The sequence below is a fragment of the Stenella coeruleoalba genome (genome assembly GCF_951394435.1).
Source record: "Stenella coeruleoalba genome assembly, chromosome: 17".
In the NCBI taxonomy this organism is placed as follows: domain Eukaryota; kingdom Metazoa; phylum Chordata; class Mammalia; order Artiodactyla; family Delphinidae; genus Stenella; species Stenella coeruleoalba.
In genome coordinates, this window is record NC_137163.1 from 26,943,231 (window position 1) to 26,966,463 (window position 23,233).

Genomic DNA, 23,233 nt, shown 5'->3' on the forward strand with positions numbered 1-23,233 from the left:
CCGGGGCGCGACTCCCAGGGGCCCCGTGGATGCACTTCTAGCCTCACCTGGGCACAGCGCTCGGCTTCTCCCTTTACCGAGTCGTCGTTACTATTTAAACTCCTGCCCCAGCCCACGCCTGTTCTAGTCCTTGTCTTTTTGCCTTCCCTTCTCCTAAAATGACAGCTCTGCTGTGTACCGAAGAATGCCCCCAGAACACCTGCTCTCCGGGAAACTTGTAGCGACAGAAAAGCCTAAACCGAAGGGCGCAAAGTGCCTCAACACGTGACGGGAGCTGGCAATGGTGACCCCTAGTTCTCAGTGACTCACTGGGACTTAATCGAAAGTCATCATTAATTGTCCTCGTTTCTCAACCAGGAGGTCAAAAATTAGGGGAGGAGGGAGAATAAAACGAAGCGTGAGTGACAGACTAGAATGAGAGTGGATGCGAGCAAATGACTCGAACCCTGCACCCAGGTCACCCTCCCCCACGTGCGCGCATCCCCAGCGACCACTCCCTGGGAGGCCTATGAAACTGCGCAGCAAAAGCAGAGAGAGGAATATATATCCTGAAGTTGGAAAAGACTCAGACCCGGTTACCACTTCCTTTGCCTTCTGAACTTTTCGTTTTGGTCTCCTGCAGGCGGGAGTGAGTCTTGCCCTTCCCCTTGCTTGCATTCCTCCAAGATTCGTCGTGCCCTCCTCCACTGTAGACCTCCCTCCCCCTTCCCCTCCCCTCCCGCTCCAACCCCCAAGCAGGGAGGCCTTCAACCCATACACCTCCCGGGCTGGAGATCTCAATTACAAAGCTGGGGAGGGGGTACTGAGTCCGGGAAGGACCACGGCGACCGGCAGTGTGCCCTGCGGATGTCCTCGGCTTGGTCCACACCTGAGCAGTTCCCTGGGCGCGACCCCTCCGCTCCTCCCAGACCCGGCGCTCAGACACTTGTGCGCTGCTACGGCGCACTCGCAGCGCCCTAGCGGCGAGAGGGAGAACGAGCACAGGCGGGTGGAGAGAGTAAGGGTTCGGGGGTGGGAGGAACCCACCTCGGGAGCCCGGGAAATCCCGGACGTGCCACCGCCCCCAACTTTGTGGCGCCCTCCGGCAGCGGCGGCAAGGATGGAGCTGCCTCCCCGCGGCCGGGCGTCGCCGGACTCGCCGCTGGACAGCGCCTCCCTGACCTCGCTGGACTCCAGCGTCTTCTGCAGCGAGGGCGAAGGGGAGCCCCTGGCGCTCGGGGACAGCTTCACGGTCAACGTGGGCGGCAGCCGCTTTGTGCTCTCGCAGCAGGCTCTGTCCTGCTTCCCACACACGCGCCTTGGCAAGCTGGCCGTGGTGGTGGCCTCGTGCCGGCGCCCCGGGGCCCTGACCGCCGTGCCCAGCCCCCTGGAGCTCTGTGACGACGCCAACCCCGTGGACAACGAGTACTTCTTCGACCGGAGCTCGCAAGCATTCCGCTATGTCCTGCACTACTATCGCACCGGCCGCCTGCACGTCATGGAGCAGCTGTGCGCGCTCTCCTTCCTCCAGGAGATCCAGTACTGGGGCATCGACGAGCTCAGCATTGACTCCTGCTGCAGGGACAGGTACCCTCGAGGCGCTTGGTGGCTGGGCGGGGCAGCGGGCGCGGTGGAGAGAGGGCGGCAGAGGGAAAGATTTGAGGCTTTACACAAGCCTCGCTCAAGCCAGGTTTAAGAATACCTGTGCCCACTTCGGAGCTAGAAGGTGGGGTGGCAGTGGAGGCCGGAAAGTGTCAAAGCCAACTTCTGATTGGAAGTTTCTGAACCTTCTCCTTTTTCCAGTATGCTAATTCATTTATAAGTCAAGAGAGGTCAGGCCTGCAATAAATATTTGGTGGTTAAATAAATGAGTCCGAAATCTTATGCTCCAAAAAATGCATGTATAGGGATGTAGGTTTCAGTGGAGAGCGTTATTGTTTATCAAACCTAGGACACTAACTTTTAAAACTTGGACAAGAACTGCTTTAAATACAGAAGGCAGAAAGTTGGTTCTTTGTGGATGATTGTGGGACTTTGGTGATCTATTATTTTGCTATTGCTTTGCTATTACTACCATTTCTTCATGAATACCTTTCCATTAGCCACCTTAAAAAAAATTACATATCGCAAACTTCTGTTCCTGTTACCAGAAAAAATGGGTGATAAAATGCTTTAATCTAAAGTAGCTTTGTGATGTATAAATTCTTTTGTATAAACTTCTACCATGAAAGTGCCATTTTAAAAACAATAATCCTAAATGAGAACATTTGAGTACTGTGGGAAGAAAGCCTGGGTAAAATATGAATGAACATTTTCTGCATTTTCCTGAAATAAAAAGCATGACTTCACTGCCAAGTTTAATTCTCTTTACTTCTGTATTTTAAAAAAAGTTAGACTAATCACCAAGTTGTCTTCTCTAAAAGATACTTCAGAAGAAAGGAGCTGAGTGAAACTTTAGACTTTAAGAAGGACACAGAAGACCAGGAAAGTCAACATGAGAGCGAACAGGACTTCTCACAAGGACCTTGCCCCACCGTCCGCCAGAAGCTCTGGAACATCCTAGAGAAACCGGGGTCTTCCACAGCTGCCCGAATCTTTGGGGTCATATCCATCATCTTCGTGGCGGCGTCCATCGTCAACATGGCTCTGATGTCAGCCGAGTTAAGTTGGCTGGACCTGCAGCTGCTGGAAATCCTGGAGTACGTGTGCATTAGCTGGTTCACCGGGGAGTTTGTCCTGCGCTTCCTGTGCGTGCGGGACAGGTGCCGCTTCCTGAGAAAGGTGCCAAACATCATAGACCTCCTAGCCATCTTGCCCTTCTACATCACTCTTCTGGTAGAGAGCCTGAGTGGGAGCCAGACTACACAGGAGCTGGAAAACGTGGGGCGCATCGTCCAGGTTTTGAGGCTGCTTAGGGCTCTGCGCATGCTCAAACTGGGCAGGCATTCCACAGGTATTCAGTTTTCATTGATGCCTTTTAATTTGCCATTGTTTTTAAGCATTAGTGCTTTGACCATGGTCCAAGGGAAACGACTCTTGACTCCAAATTGATACTCAAAACTACCAACTCCTATATTGCACCCAATTATGATCTCCAGAAAGGTACTGAAAAGCAAAACCTTGAGGTTGTTATCACAGGTATAGAGGACAAGCTGCCTCTCACACAATTCCTCTCCTTAAGACATTTGAGAAACAATTTAACCATACGTTAACTTTATTTTAACCCAGGTGCCCAGAAGATGTACGAAAATTAAAGATACTGTGTTTCTGGAAGGTTCTACATAAAATATGCATAAACAGCACATAAAAAGATATGCACAGATTATATGTGATATATAGGAACGTAAGCCAGTTTCTTTTCTGTGTCCAAGGAAGTATCACACGTGTTCCTTGGGAGAAGAGAAAGTCCTCCAGGGCCTTCTCTGGCTATGCAGAAAGAGAGATGACTGGGCACTGGTGGCCCTCCCATGATTTTTGAAGAAACAATGGAAATTTTGCTTTGGAAGAAAGCAAAAGACACTAATTAAATGCTTTGTCTAGTATCTGAGAATTTTCTTGTCCCTAATTGGGGAGGCACAAGAGAGATGGTAACGGGAATTCCTTAGCTGTTTGTATGTATCATAAAGCCTTGAAGATCTAAAGAACACTCTCCCTAGAAAAATCTCTACACAACACACACACACACACACACACACACACACACACACACAATTATATGTGAAAATTTTAGGCAATGTCAGAGGAAATCACACAAATCCATTAAAGATGATGCTTGCATCCCCAAGGGCAATGATTTTCAGTGGCCGGCCCAGCCGGCTGTTAGATGTTCTGGAGCACATATGTTACCTTATGTTAGACTTTAATGAAAATAAGAATCCCTTGAAAACCTTGTTAACATGCAAATTCTGAGCCCCAATCCCCGAGAGTCAGATTTTAGTTTGGGGGGTTGGATCCAGAAGCATATATTTTAACAAGTTAGTTTTGATGTAGGTGGTCTTGAACCACACTTCAAGAGACACTGGAGTAGGATGCCATATTCATACGATACATATAAATATAAATAATTTGACTAGAGAGTCCTATTCCCACCTATTTCCCTAGATATATGCCTGACTGGTCACCTAAAAGGAGTTGATGGTAGTTGTCTCTCCCTATAAATATAGGGAGGAATTAACCTCAGATATGTTTTGTCCCACACATCTCTGAGGAAACTACGATTTCTCCTAATATAGTTTTAGTAGTGTATTTTCCTAGCTAGCCTCATATACCAGGGATTTGATAACGGGGTTTCCAACAACTTTTAGAAGTACCACTCTTTGTTTTCTGACACACATAATGGGATGCTTTCTTCTAGTATTTATAAACTCTTCACAGGATTCAATTTAAAAACACCCAGTAAAGAATACATTTTTTTCCCAAAAGAAAGGAAAAAGAAAATAATGTCAATGTTTCCACAATGTCACCTCTTCAAAGGTTTTGTCAGTTCTAAGGCAAGTAGAAGGATTAATAAAGCCTTAATTTATTGAAAAGATATGAACAGTTGCATAAATATTTGACAGTTTTATCTAAAGCATTACATTTAGCAAAATATAGACATAGATCACATATTCCCCTATGTATTAACTATAAATAAAAATTGAGAAGTATTATAGAATAATGGTTAGGAGGACAATGGGTGGGCCAGACAGCCTAATTTTAAGTCTTTGGTATGTAACTTTGTACTAGATATGCTACCTTTCTGTGTCTCAATCTGCTCACCTGTAGAATGGCATAAGTATAACATCTATCTCATATTATTTTTTAGGATTATCTGAGTTAATTGATGTAACATGCAGAAATTCAGGCCACTTTGTTTCTTTACAAAATGAAATGTTTAGAATGTTGAAATGAAAACAACCTTCCCAAACACTATGCATTTCTTCATATGTTGTCAATATATTTCAGAAATGCAATTTAATACAGACATATCAAGGCCAGTATTCTAAAGGTATTCTTTAAATGTCTTTTGAAGTTAAACCTCAAAGTTATATTCATTGGTATTTTTAAATAGCTGGTTAATAGTTCAAGAACATCTGAAAATTTCAAGAACAAAATTCAAAATAATGAGAGCACAAATAGTATTTAAACATATTTAAAATAGTCTCCAGTGAGTGAATAAAAATTTAAAAGTGATTCCAAGAGGCACTGCTCTGGACTTCTGAGACCGTATCATTGTGACATCATGTTAATACGACTTCGAAATGTGGATAAACTTTAATCAGTATCTCTCTAGAGTTGGAAAGATACCTTATTCAAATCACGATCCTGTAATGGGCTCCTCTTACTATCCTGAGGGTTTAGTCTCGTCAGAGGTGGGATTGGACTCTCCTGGGTCTGTCTTGCAGAATCCTCAGAATTAGCAATGGGAAATTCACCTATGCCTCATAGTGAGTGAATTCCCTAGTGGCTCCAGTCCCCTGTACCTTTTCACAATGGAGGAATAGTCTGTATTCAGGTCTATCTCCCGACAGGAAAGGAGAAATTCTATGTATTCAAGGGAGATAGTTTCCTATAGCTTTGGTATTAAGGACAAAAATTTCAATGGCTTCCATGGGAGTGCAGGAACCCCTCCTGCTACACCTCTGAGAATGTCCTCGCATGTACATTTGATGTTCTTATGTCAATTTTGTCACTGATTCCTAACTTGTTTCTGCTGCTTCACTTCATTTTCATCTTTTACTTCCTCTGACTTTCAGATAATGATGCCCCTAATTGTATTAAACTTTATCAGGAAGGTGAGAAAAACAGACACATAAAATATAAGGAGACAACATAAAACTTCATTAGAAAAGTGTGCTAAGGTGAGGCACTGAAATGCAGACCTGACCAAGAGAGCCCTCCACGTGCAATGCTGCAAAGTTTCCCATTGGATAAAGTACAAACTCCTATCAAACGTCCCCTGCCTGCCCTCCAACTCATCTCTCACCTTTCTTTTGTATAAATTGTAGGTTTTTAATAAATGATAAGTGAGTGAATGAATCTATTTATATTTTTCTATCCTTCTCAATCTGGCCCCATCAACTAGACTAAGAACTTCCTGAAGATTATAATTTATATCTATATATCCCCAGAACATTGCCCAATGCTGGAGCCATATTAAATGTGAAATGCATGTGTGTGGGTGGGTAGCAGAGAAGGAGAAGGGAAGGGAGGGAAGGACGAAGGAAGAGAGGAGGGGTGCCCATGACTGACACCAATTGTTCTGTTACAGGCTTACGCTCACTTGGAATGACAATCACCCAGTGTTACGAAGAAGTTGGCCTGCTGCTCCTATTTCTGTCTGTAGGAATCTCTATATTTTCAACTGTGGAATATTTTGCTGAGCAGAGCATTCCCGACACAACCTTCACAAGTGTCCCTTGTGCATGGTGGTGGGCCACAACGTCCATGACTACCGTGGGATATGGGGACATCAGACCAGACACCACCACGGGCAAAATCGTGGCCTTCATGTGTATCTTATCGGGAATCCTTGTCTTGGCCTTGCCCATTGCTATTATTAACGACCGCTTCTCTGCTTGCTACTTCACCTTAAAGCTCAAGGAAGCAGCTGTTAGACAGCGTGAGGCTCTGAAGAAACTTACCAAGAATATAGCCACTGACTCATATATCAGTGTTAACTTGAGAGATGTCTATGCCCGGAGTATCATGGAGATGCTTCGATTAAAAGGCAGAGAAAGAGCAAGTACTAGGAGCAGTGGAGGAGATGATTTCTGGTTTTGAATTCACTTTCAGTTTATTTACAAAAGCCTGTGTAATACTAACTTGATTGATAAAGCCTTGATATGGATGTCTGTACACTGCTGATGAGTCTCTGTTGAGTACCACCTGTGTTCATTTGGTTCATACGTTGCTTGATCTACTAGAATAGTTCACATCCCCCAAAACAGCAACACTTCGTTTTTTCACATTTGAGTCTCAAAAATATCCATTTAACGCAACCAGGCCAATATACACATGTCTGAATTGTCAAATACCAAATAATATTGCAGTGCATACAACAAAGTTAAATGTTTTACGCATCACTAATTTTTAGAATCTTTTGCACCACTAATTCTAAAAGACGGGAGTTAAACTGCATAGCCCAGAGAAAAGATAAGTGAGCATTTAAGAACACACTGGACAACTTTGCCATTTAAAGATACTCTCCAAGTAAATAAATCCCTCCTTTCTCCATCAGTTAAAACTGTTGAATATAACAATTCTCTTTTCAAGAGAAAAGCCTGATTTGATGGTCATAGACTGAGTCCCTATCTTTCCTCTGGTGCAGATGACCGATCACAAATGGACTGAGCTCTGTATTCCATCATTACGGTTGGAGGTAGAAACCCAAAACTGCTTAGGCTGCGGTAGAAGATTGCTACCCAAAGGCTTCGAGAGTTGTGCATCTTCATCCTCCCCACTGAGTGCATATGTGCAGTATAAAGGCGGTATCTCTTAGTATTCCATGGAAACTAGATGGTCTTTAAAAAATCTCTTTATTGATGTAGTGTTCAAGTTATGTCCTTAAAATCATGACTTTGTAAGTAAAGGTGAAGTAGTGAACATCCTAAATGTATATACACTGAAATTATTAAATAGTCTTATTTCATAATATGAGAATGATATGTTGAATGATACCACTGGGTGAACTTGACGATCTTTTATTTGTTAACAAAAAATATTATGGATAGCTTTCTGACTGTTGGGGTAAATAGCAAATGTTCAAACTTTACACGCATTTTGACAGTCATTCATGATAATAATAAAATTTCTAGTCAGTTTGTTATATAATTAAAGCCAATAGCTCTACCTAAGCCTAAGAATTAGTTTATGATTTCCAATATTCCAGTAAATGAGGTTTTTAAAACTAAGAATAATTCAGATTTATCACTTTCATACCTGCCTTCTTAATGGGTATAACAGTGTCCCCAATGGGATAAAAATTGTTTCTTGGTGGGGGGACAAAAATATCTTACTCTTTTTATTCATAAAATAAATATACATGCAATACATAAACAGATATAGAGTATATCTATGGTATTAAATTTTCATGGGATGGGAAAGTAGAAAAAAAGAGCCCCTTTCCAGAGTTGCGCTATGATAAGAAATAAACATTGAGAAAGACAAATTTAATATATGTACCATATTTTATTAAATCTATTTAAGATACCCTATTATATTATGAACTACAAAGAAGGAAAGGAGGAAGAGAGGAAAGACAAAATAAAAAGAAAGAAAAGGAAAGAAAGAACAAAAGAAAGTCCAATCAATTGTAAGATGCCATTGATTGTAAAATGTGTCCAGATTTTGGACATGTAAAAATTTAAAACATGCATCTTAAAATCAATGAAATATCATATACGCTACCTCTAGTTTTCTGGTATGCATGCTTAACTTCTAAAAACATCTTCATTGATAACATCAGTTTTAGATTGTATGCTAAAATCCTTTAATCCTCTTGGCTTGTTTCTACTTCTCCCAAATATTATGAAAGAGTTAAGAGATATGTGTAGTAGTAAATATTTTCCATCTTACACAGTTCCCAGGTGCTAGAGTATGGCACAGGGCCACTTGTCCTAATATAAATATGCCATCCACAATCTGAAGGGGAAATAGAGATTAGACACAGAAGGCAAACTTATCCTGACTTATCTAGAACTCCCTCCAGTAAGAGTTACTCTGATCCAGGACTGTGCTCTGTATTCATCATGTTTTATGTCACTGTATCCTCAAAATATTCCTATTATATAATTACTATCGCTATACTCTTCTAGTTATATAGTTCATATATTTATCCATGCAACAAATATTTATTCAAGACCCATTTGTATGCTGGGCACTACAGATTCTTTGTTAAATCAGACCAAGCCCTATTCTCTTGTATTTAACACTCTATTCAAGGCTGTGAGGGGAACACAGACAACAAAGCTGAGGCACAAGAAGATGAAGTAACTTGGCCCAAATTCACACAGCCCATGCATGAGTGACAGAATCAGAGAATGAGTCCCAATCGGCTGGACCCTGAAACTGATACTCCTAAAAGGCATATGACAGATTTCATTATTCCCACACAACCTGTGCTTAGGGATTCCCTTCCCAGGCAGGCAAGCCAATTTCTCATGGGTGGAGAGGTTCAATATGCCTTAAGAAAAGTATCAGCTTATTCTCAAGGTGGAATGGAGCTTTTAAGGAACAGTTGTCACATCGTGCGGTCATTATTAGACAAAAAGAAATATTACCTTAAGAATAATAGTTGGAAAGTGAAAAAAATGAAAAAACTATATGTATTATACGTATATTTTTTCCTACCACAGAAGATTCTAAACATGTTCTCCAGAAACATGGTATGTTAGCTATATAAATTTTGTTGAGATGTGGACATTTCAAAAGAAATTTTCAAATATCACTGCTTAGTCAACCTTGCCATTATATAAAATAGTGGTGCATGTTCAACAAATTATACATATAAGCAGACCAAATTTAAGTAACAAATCAAGGCAGGAACTCTGTTAATCTTATATCCCAACATCTACAGAAACTGATGTTTGTCAAAAACCTAAGAATTATTGCTATAAAACAATATTGAATTTGTTTGGACATATAAATAATAGAATTATTGGCTTTAGGCTATTTAAAAAACACTAATTAGAAACATTTGAGTGCACAGAGGGAATGCTTGAGTACCTAAAAGAGCAATTTTAAGAAATGATTGAGGTATGTTTGGTAGAAGTGGCATCTTGTTCATGTTTTACTGGGTTTTTTTCCTATATATACACAGAATAGTGGCATTTATCATTTTAAAGCAAATTACTATAAAGCATAATGTATTAAATGCACAAAGAAGCTAATTGAGGTAGAAATCTCAGTGCTGTGTTTCAATGTGGAATTCTTGCTCTCATGAAAATCTTTTGACTAGCTCTTGCAAAAAATATACATGCTGGCCCAAGTTATCTAAGCAAAACATTATCATTGAGTAAGCTTACTGGTTTGACAAATATTTCCACTGATTCATTTTCTTAACATGAAAAGCCTGCTCTTTTGAAATATGAGCCATTAATATCTCTGCCTTATCAATCCTGCAATTCAGTCCAAGACGCTATCAGTTGGCAAATGATGTGTTCTAGTGCTTCCATTGGTGATTTCCCTTTGCAAAAGCACCCCGACTCCCGAACCTGTCTTCGAGTCATGCTGATATGTGGAATAAAAATGTCACCTAAGGAGAATTTTACTCACAAACTCCACTTGGCATTTGCTTACGTGGTGTTCTTTAGGGATAATGGGGTAACTGAGATGCTCACCATCTTCATGTCCTCTTTTGCATTGTGTTAAAATCACTCTCTTGCTTACGACCTCAACTCCATTGAGGTATTCAGTTGGTAAAACCCAAACCCTAACTAAATCCAGCCCAGTGCCTATTTGTGCTGTCCCTGCAGAGCTGATCGTGATTACAGAAAAAAACCAATGTGTGCTGACTGCTCTCATTTTACATTCATGCCTAAACCCCAAATGGGTTCTTAATGCTGCAAGGCAATCATACTGCAATTCCTGAAGCTATTCACTCTCTAGATAAATATAAACCTCTAACACCTCCTTTTGATTCCACTTTCACTCAGAAAATAGAATCAGTTAGAAAAGATTTTCCACAAGGGCCGGCACCCACATTTATCCACCTACCTCCATCTGTGCATATTCAATCTGCCTTTCCTTCTATCATGAGTTGAACTGTCCACTCTTCCCTCTAACTCTAGGACATTGCTTCAGAATGCCTTTCCCCTCTCCCTACTATACCATCTCTTTCCCCCCTCCTTAGTAGATCATTCCTATCATGAAAAAAACATAATTTAATTTTTTCCATCTTAAAAACAAAAGCAAACAAATGAACAAAAAACTTGAATCTACTTCATCCTCTAGGAAACACCCAATTCCTTGCTCTCCTCTATGGCAAAACTTCTTGAGAGCATTTTCTAGTCACTCTCTGCATTTCTATATTCACTTTTTTTTCCCTATTCTTTCTTGATAATCCACTCACATCAGTCTCCCACCACTACATCTCCTCTAAAGATGTTCTTCTCAAGGTCAGCCATTACCCTGTAATTGCTAAATCCAGTCATCAATTCTCAGAATTCATATTGCTTGATCCATCAGCAGCATTTACAAGGCTAATTATAGACTTCACTATAATTGAAAAACTTCCTTCACTTGACTTGCAGCCCATCCCACTCTCCTGATTTCCCTCCTACCTCATTGCCCATTCATCTTTTCTGGTTGAGAGGGTCAATCAGGGCTTAATCCTCAGGCCCCTCCTTCTCTCTATTTACATCACTACCTTGGCAACTCATCCTGTTTTATTGCTTGAATACCACTGATACTTGGTCAATTCCCCAATTTCTGTCTTCAGACTAGACCTCTCTTCTCACTTCTTGCATCTTCAGATTTGTGTGCATAACTGCCTATTCAATGTCTACACCTGAGCATCCAATGAATATCTCATGATTAGCACATTTAATACTAAATTATTGATATTATCCCAAAAACCTATGTCAGATCAAGTACTCTGAGAAGCTGAGGCCTAGACAGCTGATTACTGTAATTATGTGCAAGACATTTATTGTAGGGGGAAAAAGCCTGTGAAGAATAAAGAGGAGGAATCTAGAGAATATGGGAAGAACCTTCAAACCATGATGCTAATCTGACACCTGTGAAGAAGAGGGAGAGAAGAGGATTGGGTAAAAAGAGTCTCTGATTACAACCCAGTTCTAAGAAAATTTCAACAGAGTTGATGGAGAGTCCTGAGCAAAAGTAGCCCATTAAGGAGCCCCACCTCTTTTAGATATGGGACTCAGCTCAAGCCAACAGTCAACCATGCTGCCCTCAGGAGGAGATCTGAATGGTGGATTTTCACAGCCACCACAGTCAAGCCCTGGAACTGCACAGGTCTGCTTTGCCATGCACATCCAGAAGGAGCCCCTCCAGGGATTCCATGGGCCTCTCTTTCTGAATAAAAACTTAAAAAAAGGAGTCGGTAGATGAATTAGACTGTTCACTGTTGCTTTGCTCTCAGAATAGCAGCTGGTCGTCATCCTCTCCTTCCTCCTCTGTCCACAACACCCCACTCACAGCACATGATTTCCCCCAGTAAACCCTTACAGCCTAAAAAAGTTATAAAGAGAATTCTAATCTGCTTATACTTTTCTCTACCTCAAAGAAAAAGTGTATATCCTGAGAAACACTTTTATCATTATTGTGACTTAAGTGCACCATAATTAGTTATGCTGCACAGAGATGTCATTGCCATGTTACTTAATATTTTTTCCGAACAAAGAAATGGTATTAATAAATTGATATTGCACGGGGAAATTTCAAAACAATTTAAATCCCATTTTATTCATTTCTGAACTGGTAACATCATACTGACTATGACACTATTTTTTTTTTTTTTTCCGGTACGCAGGCCTCTCACTGTTGTGGCCTCTCCCGTTGCGGAGCACAGCCTCCGGAAGCGCAGGCCCAGTGGCCATGGCTCACAGGCCCAGCCGCTCCACGGCATGTGGGATCCTCCCAGACCGGGCCACGAACCCATGTCCCCTGATCGGCAGGCGTACTCTCAACCACTGCGCCACCAGGGAAGCCCCTATGACACTATTTTAATGGGTACCAGTAATAATCCAACGACTGAAAAATTCTTTCCTGTTTATATATTAATTTATGTAAAACCACTGAGGTAGATAAATACATTTAGCTTTCAACAACATGATGCAACTAAATCTGAAGTAACAAGAAGAATATGTTAACTTTTGGATTTCCTTTTCATGTTCTAAGTTGCGGGACATTTCTTCTAATTACATAAAAACCTTACTTTGGCTTCCTTAGAAAGTATATAGTCTAAGAGGTTTTATAAGTAACAGAAGATAATGGTAATGTGTGTATTTTCTACATTATTCTATCATTCCATACTCAAAGTATTTCCAAAGAAATAGTAGTTGAACTAAAGAAGTTTTAATAAGTTTGGTGCATGCACACACACAGACTGAGAGAGAGAGGGAGAGAAAGAAAGAGAGGGAGAGAAAGAGGGAAAGAGAAAGAGAGCTAGAGAGAGAGATTGAGGAGTAAAAATTTAGGATAACAAATGTGATTTTTTTTTCAAGTTGAATACAAATTTTTTATTCTGGGTGCTTTTTAACATTTCTAACATCATAAATAGCAAAAAAAATATTGCAAAAACAATAAAAAAGATTTAAAATATATAATTTACATAAAACCATCAGGTAAGTATATGTCTTCATTATATATATTTTATTCATAATTTTGTTTATAGCTTTATTTTAGTATTTTTATGGTTCTAGTAATGTAAGTTGTATCCTTTATAAAAGCCTTGCAATATTCTTACTAGAAGTCAAGATAAAAGAATATCAAATCAAACTGACCAAGGATCTAAGTTATCCATGTACTGATTTTTGGTCAAAATACAGATTAGGATAATTTTCCTTTGGTGATTCAAACCTGAGACACTTGCCATTAGGCTGACATTTTTCCTTTCTTTTTTTTTTTCAAGTGTATTCTTATTTTTTATTTATTTATTTTTTTAAACACCTTTATTGGAGTATAATTGCTTTACAATGTTGTGTTGGTTTCTGCTGTATAACAAAGTGAATAAGCTATATGTATACATACATCCCCATATCTCTTCTCCCTTGTGTCTCCCTCCCACCCTCCCTATTCCAGCCCTCTAGGTGGTCAAAAAGCACCGAGCTGATATCCCTGTGCTATGCGGCTGCTTCCCACTAGCTAGCTATTTTACATTTGGTAGTGTATATATGTCAGTGCTACTCTCTAACTTCGTCCCAGCGTGGCCTTCCCCCTCCCCGTGTCCTCAAGTCCATTCTCTATGTGTACGTCTTTATTCCTGTCGTGCCCCTAGGTTCTTCAGAACCATTTTTTTTCTTTTTTTTTAGATTCCATATATATGTGTTAGCATACGGTATTTGTTTTTCTCTTTCTGACTTACTTCACTCTGTATGACAGACTCTAGGTCCGTCCACCTCACTACAAATAATTCAATTTCGTTTCTTTTTATGGCTGACTTATATTCCATTGTATATATGTGCCACATCTTCTTTATCCATTCATCTGTTGATAGACACTTAGGTTGCTTCCATGTCCTGGCTATTGTAAATAGTGCTGCAATGAACATTGTGGTACATGACTCTTTTTGAATTATGGTTTTCTCAGGGATTATGCCCAGTAGTGGGATCGCTGGGTCATATGGTAGCTCTATTTTTAGATTTTTAAGGAAACTCCATACTGTTTTGCATAGTGGCTGTATCAATTTACATTCCCACCAACAGTGCAAGAGGGTTCCCTTTTCTCCACACCATCTCCAGCATTTATCGTTTGTAGATTTTTTGATGATGGCCATTCTGACTGGTGTGAGGTGATACCTCATCGTGGTTTGAATTTGCATTTCTCTAATGATTAGAGATGTTGAGCATCCTTTCATGTGTTTGTTGGCAATCTGTATATCTTCTTTGGAGAAATGTCTATTTAGGTCTTCTGCCCATTTTTGGATTGGATTGTTTGGGTTTTTTTTGATATTTAGCTGCATGAGCTGCTTGTATATTTTGGAGATTAATCCTTTGTCAGTTGCTTCATTTGCAAATATTTTCTCCCATTCTGAAGGTTGTCTTTTCTTCTTGTTTATGGTTTCCTTTGCTGTGCAAAAGCTTTTAAGTTTCATTAGGTCCCATTTGTTTATTTTTGTTTTTATTTCCATATCTCAAAGAGGTGGGTCAAAAAGGATCTTGCTGTGATTTATGTCATAGAGTGTTCTGCCTATGCTTTCCTCTAAGAGTTTTATAGTGTCTGGCCTTACATTTAGGTCTTTAATCTAGTTTGAGTTTACTTTCGTGTATGGTGTTAGGAAGTTCTCTAATTTCATTCTTTACATGTAGCTGTCCAGTTTTCCCAGTACAACTTATTGAAGAGGCTGTCTTTTCTCCATTGTATACTCTTGCTTCCTTTATCAAAGATAAGGTGACCATATGTGTGTGAGTTTATATCCAGGCTTTCTAACCTGTTCCATTGATCTATATTTCTGTTTTTGTGCCAGTACCATACTGTCTTGATTACTGTAGCTTTGTAGTATTGTCTGAAGTCAGGGACCTGATTCCTCCAGCTCCATTTTTCTTTCTCATGATTGTTTTGGCTATTCAGGGTCTTTTGTGTTTTCCATACAACTTGTGAAATTTTTTTGTCCTAGTTCTGTGAAAAATGCCATTGGTAGTTTGAGAGAGATTGCATTGACTCTGTAGATTGCTTTGGGTAGTATAGTCATGTTCACAATGTTGATTCTTCCAATCCAAGAACATGGTATATCTCTCCATCTGTTTGTAACAAACAAAGAAAACTACAGACCAATATCACTGATGAATATAGATGCAAAAATCCTCAACAAAATACCAGCAAACAGAATCCAACAGCACATTAAAAGGATCATATATCATGACAAAGTGGGGTTTATCCCAGGAATGCAAGGATTCTTCAATATATGCAAATCAATCAATGTGATACACCATATTAACAAATTGAAAAAGAAAAACCATATGATCATCTCAATAGACACAGAAAAAGCTCGACAAAATTCAACACCCATTTAGATAGAAACTCTCCAGAAAGTACGCATAGAGAGAAGTTACCTCAACATAATAAAAGCCATATATGACAAACCACAGCCAACATCATCTCAATGGTGAAAAACTGAAACCATTTCATCTAAAATCAGGAACAAGACAAGGATGCCCACTCTCACCACTCTTATTCAACATAGTTTTGGAAGTTTTAGCCACAGCAATCAGAGAAGAAAAAGAAATAAAAGGAATCCAAATAGTAAAAGAAGAAGTAAAGCTGTCACTGTTTGCAGATGACATGATGCTATACACAGAGAATCCTAAAGATGCTACCAGAAAACTGCTAAAGCTAATCCATGAATTTGGTAAAGTAGGAGGGTACAAAGTTAATGCACAGAAATCTCTTGCATTCCTATACACTAATGATGAAAAATCTGAAAGAGAAATTAATGAAACATTTCCATTTACCATTGCAACAAAAAGAATAAAATACCTAGGAATAAACCTACCTAAGGAGACAAACAACCTGTATGCAGAAAACTATTAAGACACTGATGAAAGAAATTAAAGATGATACAAACAAATGTGATTTTGAAATTATGGGAGGGAATATGTTCTTTGCAGTTGTCAGTAATAACCTCAATACTTCACACTGGATATGTAGATAGATTTTTCAGTCATCTATCTAAGGAAGAAAATCAAATCTTCCTTAAAAGGTAATTTCAGTTTCTCTAAACTAGGACAATTTTCCCAAAACCATGTCTTTATACATGTCTTTGCTGTATAGCAAATGTTTTATCTAAGTCTCTAATTATTATTGTCAACTAATTCTAAATGGTACATGTGAAAATAAAAGACAGTTACAGTTGCTATGGAAACTGTACTTTGTAGGAAATTCATTCAACAGGACTTGCTCCTCAAATTAAAATAATAATAATAATAACCTTTACATACAATAGAACCACCTTGACCACAAGCATCAGGAAAAGAAAGAATAAATGAATAAAAATGTAAAAATAAATGCCATTCTTTCCTACCTTTAGCTGGACTCATAGCTTCTTTCCTCACATGGACTAATTATTATTTTAAGATTTCAAACAAAGGAAAATAGCTACTCCCTACAGAAATCTCTATGTATAAGGGTGGAATTTCTATTTTTAAGTTCAGTGATATTTAACTTTGTAATAATAATTTTAAGAAGTCTATTATCGATGGTCATTTGACAAACTCTTTAATTTGTACTCTTCTACTCTCAATTTAAATTAAATATGCTATACAATTTTTCATACAGATTAATCGAATATGCTAAAGAAATAACTCAAAGAAACCAATTTGTTTGATTCCAAAATCCTCAGTACATAAATAGACTCTCTCTCCACTTGGCATTCATCACGTTATCTTGTAAATTAATCTTCAGGGAAATATTAGCAGATATACTTGATTCAGTTAGCAAAATCATCTTTCTCACCCATTGCTGACATGTATTTTCTAGAACTGTTTTTCAGAGCACAGAGCAAGAGTTTTGCATTCAACTTCATATGATAGCCTTTTAAGGACATTGTACATATGCTGAGAGAGGGGTTAGGTAACAGGTACTTACTTGAACAGGATATTTATTATCTAGAAACAAAAAAGAATTGGGACACAATTTGTCCAATCCACGTCAGAATTGGTCAGGACAGTATAATAGCAGACTTTTGCTACCTTCTTTCAAATTTCAAAGACTGGTAGACTTGTGAGTCAAAGAATATGTTTTAAAACAAAACACACATCTTGGAGTCAAATAAAAGTAACTTTTATAAAACAAATGCTAGAGCCCTTTTGCATACTTGTATAGTATTCCTGTTATCATTTAAATATGAAAATAAGATCTCTTTTAAAAGTAATTACACAGGGGCTTCCCTGGTGGCGCAGTGGTTGAGAGTCCTCCTGCCGATGCAGGGGACACAGGTTCGTGCCCTGGTCCGGGAGGATCCCACATGCCGCGGAGCGGCTGGGCCCATGAGCCGTGGCCGCTGAGCCTGCGCGTCCGGAGCCTGTGCTCCGCAACGGGAGAGGCCACAACAGTGAGAGGCCCGCGTACCACAAAAAAAAAAAAAAAAAAGAAAAGTAATTATACAGCTCTTACTCCGAGATTTGGAAACAACTTGAATTATTTCAATGTACAGAGTGTGTTATTTTTTTTAAACTGCAGATCCCAAACCATTAATGGATGATGAAATAAGCTGATTGAGTTGTGACCACTCTTTTTTTAATGGAGTGGATGGAAGAAAATGGAATGGAGGTAGAATAGAATGGAATGAAATGCGTGGGATAGGATGTGAGATAGCATAACATAGACTAGACTAGAATTGAATATATTAAAGTACAACTCACAAGTTCCAAGCAAGAACTGCACACGTTGCAAAAAGCACTGCAGATTATGAGAACAGTGGCAAAGGGACATGGAGAGGATGTGCCGGAAGCACACATTGGCTAGAGAAGGATGACTTGATCTTATTCCTTCATTTCAAAAAAATTTTTTAAACTTCAAAATTGAAAACAATAATTGGAAATTTAGCAAACTGACTTGATAGTGCCCACAGTATTTTCAAGGAAAAAAGTTAATTTATCAATATAATTCCCTAATTTTCTATAACTGCTAATAAAAAACATATTTTGCCTTATTTAACTCATAAATTGGGACAAAAGAGAAAATAAAATGGCTCACACAACTTTCCAAAGAGTTATTCCTACAGTATGTATAGAAATGGAATATATGATTTTTAAATGAAATATTGGCTGACAAATTCAAAACTATACTTCTTAGTGATAACACAATATCTAGTATTTTTGTATAAAATTAATTAAACTTTTTATATCATAATTAAATTTATTGCTTTTTCCAGGAAAAGTCTAAGAGAGATTGTGTTGAGAGACAGTTTTCCATGTAACTCTTACACTTCTGCATATCTTGCAAACAGAAGCACTGATAGCTTTGTTCTAGAATATCTTTTCAAGGATGTCTATACAACATGAAAGTTTAGAAAATAGAGGCATTGTCTCCCTTGAGACAGAAGTATATTTGTGTGATGCCCAAAATAATAAAGATAGTGTCTCCCTTTGAGTCAAAAGTTGGACACGTTTACTTGAAGGCTTTTAAAAGATTAGGGTTCTCTAAACTCAACTGTGACACACATCCACTGCACTGACCAAGTCCACCTCCATGTCACCCCCATGGGACGTGGGAAGCAAGAGAAACACGACATTCATGCTGCCTCGTTTGCCATGAGTAATAGAGTCCTTCAACTCTGTCCCAGGAGTCCCATGACTTTTGCCAGGATCTTTGAAACTATGGCATGCTGACTTTTTAGCTTACATAAAGGACAAAATCTCAGACACCTCACCATTCTTGACAGATTGTGAACTCAAAAGTGAATTTCATGATTTTCTAAATGTAAAGTAACCACAGTTGGCTGATATTTTCTATGTGGTATTTTGGTAATAAAAATCATGTATTTAACTGGCATTTAAAGCATTCTTTATGGGCTAAACTTTGGGGGTGGGGGGAAACTAGCAATTTTGTCAACATGCCAAACATGTGTGAAGGTTTCCAGAAGTATTATTGTTATGGCAAACAAGACCCAAAGTCATCACCCCATCTCCCACATGTTCCCCAAATATGTTGCATTCCATTGAGGAGGGCATTAATAACCAAAGGAGTTTGAATAAAATAAAATTAGAAACATATTTGCATCTTATTTCTCTGTCTCAAACTTTTAATCATTGCTCTACTGAAAAAAATAGAAAAACTTTTAGAAGATCTATTTGCTATTCAAAATCCTGCATCAATAATTGAGTTAAACTTCATACCTAAAGGGAATAAATATTACAATCCATTTAACATTACGGTTCATTACAATTATTAAAATTTGGTTCTTCATTTACATTGAAAAGTAATTGTCAGATATTAACATTTATTGTGATTTTGGATTAAAGAATATTTCACATTGCTAAACAGAGGAAATTGCTATTATCCGCAGCTTATTTAATTGAACCAGAATCTTCATCCTTGACTGAAATGGAGAAATGGAAAGGAAAAAACTCAATCAGGCATAAATGGCGTGCATAGCATTATCCTTGTGGGCTCTGAACTTCCAGACACACTTACACATTAAATGAAATATTTTCTAATTCATAAGGAGGTGGTTTGAAGATCTCTCTATGAGTTTGAAGATCTCTCTATAATTAGATATTAACAAAATATTTGACATGAAACTGATTTTGTAGAAAAGGCAAACCTTATCTAATACATATGTGTGTATATGTATGTAGGGGGGGATGTTTAGTTGGCTACCAAATAAAATGTAATTCTTACTACAGCTTCTTTAGTATTTAAAAACACTGATATAAGGAAACTATTCAGAGAAACAGAACTAATAGAATATATATATGTGAGATATATATATATATATATATATATATATATATATCTCCAGTATGTATGTATATATAAAATAAGAAATAAGCTTATGCGACTATAGAAGTTGACAAGTCCCAAGATCTGCAGTCAGCAATCTAGAGACCCAGGGGAGCCAATGGTGTAGTTCCAGTCTGAATGCCAGCAGGCTCAAGACCCAAGAAGAGCCAATGTTTCAGTTTGAGTTCAAAAGCAGGGGAACACCAATGGCCCAGTTCAAAGGCAGTCAAACAGAAGGAGTTCCCTCTTAGTCTTTTTGTTCTATTCAGGACTTCAACTGATTAGATGAGACACAAACACATTAGAGAGAGCAATCTGCTTTACTCAGTCTACCAATTCAAATGCAACCTCATCCAGAAACACCCTCACAGACACACCCAGGACAATGTTTGACCAAATACCTAGGCACGCCAGAGCCCAATCAAGTTGACACATAAAATTAACCATCACATATGTAAATAAGTGAAAAAACTGGAAACCCAGATACACAGAAATTTATCCAAGGTCACACAATAAGAGAGGGATCCAAGAGGCACCTCTTGCTTTACTTCACCTTAAAATGCCTAACTTTTCCTTTCCATTATTTTGCCTTAGAGCCAAATAGAAGTAGGTGTTTTCCAGTACTATAGTAATGGAAGGCATAAGGTAATATCACAAATAAAGCATTTTTCCTTAAAAAGGATGCTCCTGAATCTCATAGTAATTACTTCTAGGATCACCAAAGAAAACTACAGCTGACATAAATTATAAGTCACCAAAGATATTCTTTCTCTAAAGCTATGATAGGAGTATGGCCACATAATTAGACAAAGCCCACCTATCTCCCTACCCACTCATACCATAATGTTAGTGCCATTTTCCCTAATCCACACCTGAGGTTAAGCTAAGCTGAACATGGACATGAGCTACTCAAGACAGAAAAACAAAGTTGGCACAAGTATTAACACTGAAAAGAAAAAGTGTGCTATAATGACTGTTTAAGTTTCACTGTTAGTCAGATTTATCTGATTCACCAACTTATTATTAATTTTTTTGATGGTCAACACTAGAACAGCTAGTTAGTGAATGCATTAGTCAGGGTTCTCCAGAGAAACAGAACAAACTGTGTGTGTGTGTGTGTGTGTGTGTGTGTGTGTGTGTGTGTGTACAGAGAGAGAAAGAGAGAGAGAGATTAAGTAATTGGCTGACACTGTTGCAGATACTGGCAAGTCCAAAATCTGCAGGATAGATCATAAGGCTGGAGAGCCAGGGAAGAGTTGCAGTTTGATCTGAAGGCAGTCTGCTGGCAGAATTCCCCCTTCCTTGGGGGAGGTCGGTCTTTTCTTAAGGCCTTCAATTGATGGAACTGAGGTCCATCCACATTATGGAAGACAATCTGCTTTACTCAAAGTAATGGAAATAAAAACAAAAATAAACAAATGGGACCTAATGAAACTTCAAAGCTTTTGCACAGCAAAGGAAGCCATAAACAAAACAAAAAGACAACCTTCAGAATGGGAGAAAATATTTGCAAACGAAGCAACTGACAGAGGATTAATCTCCAAACTATACAAACAGCTCATGCAGCTCAATATCAAAAAAACAAACAACCCAATCCAAAAATGTCAGAAGACCTAAACAGACATTTCTCCAAAGAAGATATACAGATTGCCAACAAACACATGAAAAGATGCTTAACATCACTAATCATTAGAGAAATGCAAATCAAAACTACAGTGAAGTATCACCTCACACCAGTCAGAATGGCCATCATCAAAAAGTCTACAAACAATAAATACTGGAAAGGGTGTGGAGAAAAGGGAACCCTCTTGCACTGTTGGTGGGACTGTGAATTGATACAGCCACTATGGAGAACAGTATGGAGGTTCCTTAGAAAACTAAGAATAGAACTACCATATGACCCAGCAATCCCACTACCGGGCATATACCCTGAGAAAACCATAATTCAAAAAGAGTCATGTACCACAATGTTCATTGCAGCTCTATTTACAATAGCCAGGTCATGGAAGCAACCTAAATGTCCATCAACAGATGAATGGATAAAGAAGATGTGACACATATATACAATGGAATATTACTCAGTCATAAAAAGAAATGAAATTGAGTTATTTGTAGTGAGGTGGATGGATCTAGAGTCTGTCATACAGAGTGAAGTCAGAAAGAGAAAAACAAATACCATATGCTAACACATATATATGGAATCTAAAAAAAAAATGGTTCTGAAGAACCTAGGGACAGAAGAGGAATAAAGACACAGACGTAGAGAATGGAGTTGAGGACATGGGGAGGGGGAAGGGTAAGGTGAACAAAGTGAGACAGTAGCACTGACATATATAGACTACCAAATGTAAAATAGATAGCTAGTGGGAAGCAGCTGCATGGCACAGGGAGATCAGCTCTGTGCCTTGTGACCACCTAGAGGGGTGGGATAAGGAGGGTGGGAGGGAGATGCAAGACGGAGGGGATATGGGGTATATGTATGCATATCGCTGATTCACTTTGTTATACAGCAGAAACTAACACAACACTGTAAAGCAGTTATACTCCAATTAAAATGTTAAAATAACTAACTAAATAAATGAATAAAATACAGAGGTAAGAAAGTTATAATTTCCATGAAATATAGAGGTTATCTAAAATTTCCTTCTAAATTACATTTTAATTATTAAAAATAAAATGGTCACATAAACTTTTAATCAAATTCTGCATCCACCCTGGATGTAATCATTTGATTCAAGATGGATTGTTTTGTCTCTCAGGCTTACTTGGTCTGTCTTTGTATCAGCACACTATAAAAGGCACTAGCTATATTTTGTTTGTATTAAAATAGATGTGTGTCCTCTAAAGGAACTTACAAAATAGTTACATGGATAAATACATCAGTTTATTTTGACCTTTATATCTAAGAAGATACTCTTATTGTGCTATTTATTCACCACGATTGCAATCTCTCTGTTCAAAGATTCTCATCTATTTTCCTTCAGAGGAAAGCTGGAGTTCTGTCATCTCATTGGCTGTGTGAAGTTGATTAACATATGGTTTCTATATAGGAAGTATTTGCTTATCTGAAGGCAATTCTCTTTCAGAATCTATCACTTTTAGCTACTTATTTCCATGTCATTCTGTCAAAGGTTACGTTTCATTGTCTCAG

The 23,233-nt window shown here is 38.6% G+C and overlaps 1 protein-coding gene and 1 long non-coding RNA gene across 2 annotated transcripts in view; one reads left to right on the top strand and one right to left on the bottom strand.

Annotated features, from left to right (window-relative positions):
* Window positions 1–23,233, bottom strand: part of LOC307176150 — a 220,183-nt gene that overhangs the window by 112,539 nt on the left and 84,411 nt on the right. The gene's annotated exons all lie outside the window — the stretch shown is intronic.
* KCNV1 (potassium voltage-gated channel modifier subfamily V member 1) lies at window positions 705–6,741 on the top strand (the record flags this gene model as incomplete). Its single annotated transcript, XM_079901265.1, has 3 exons — window positions 705–1,566; window positions 2,403–2,932; window positions 6,230–6,741. The coding sequence occupies exons 1-3, from the start codon at window positions 1,100–1,102 to the stop codon at window positions 6,739–6,741; spliced, it is 1,509 nt and encodes a 502-aa protein (XP_079757391.1). The 5' UTR covers window positions 705–1,099.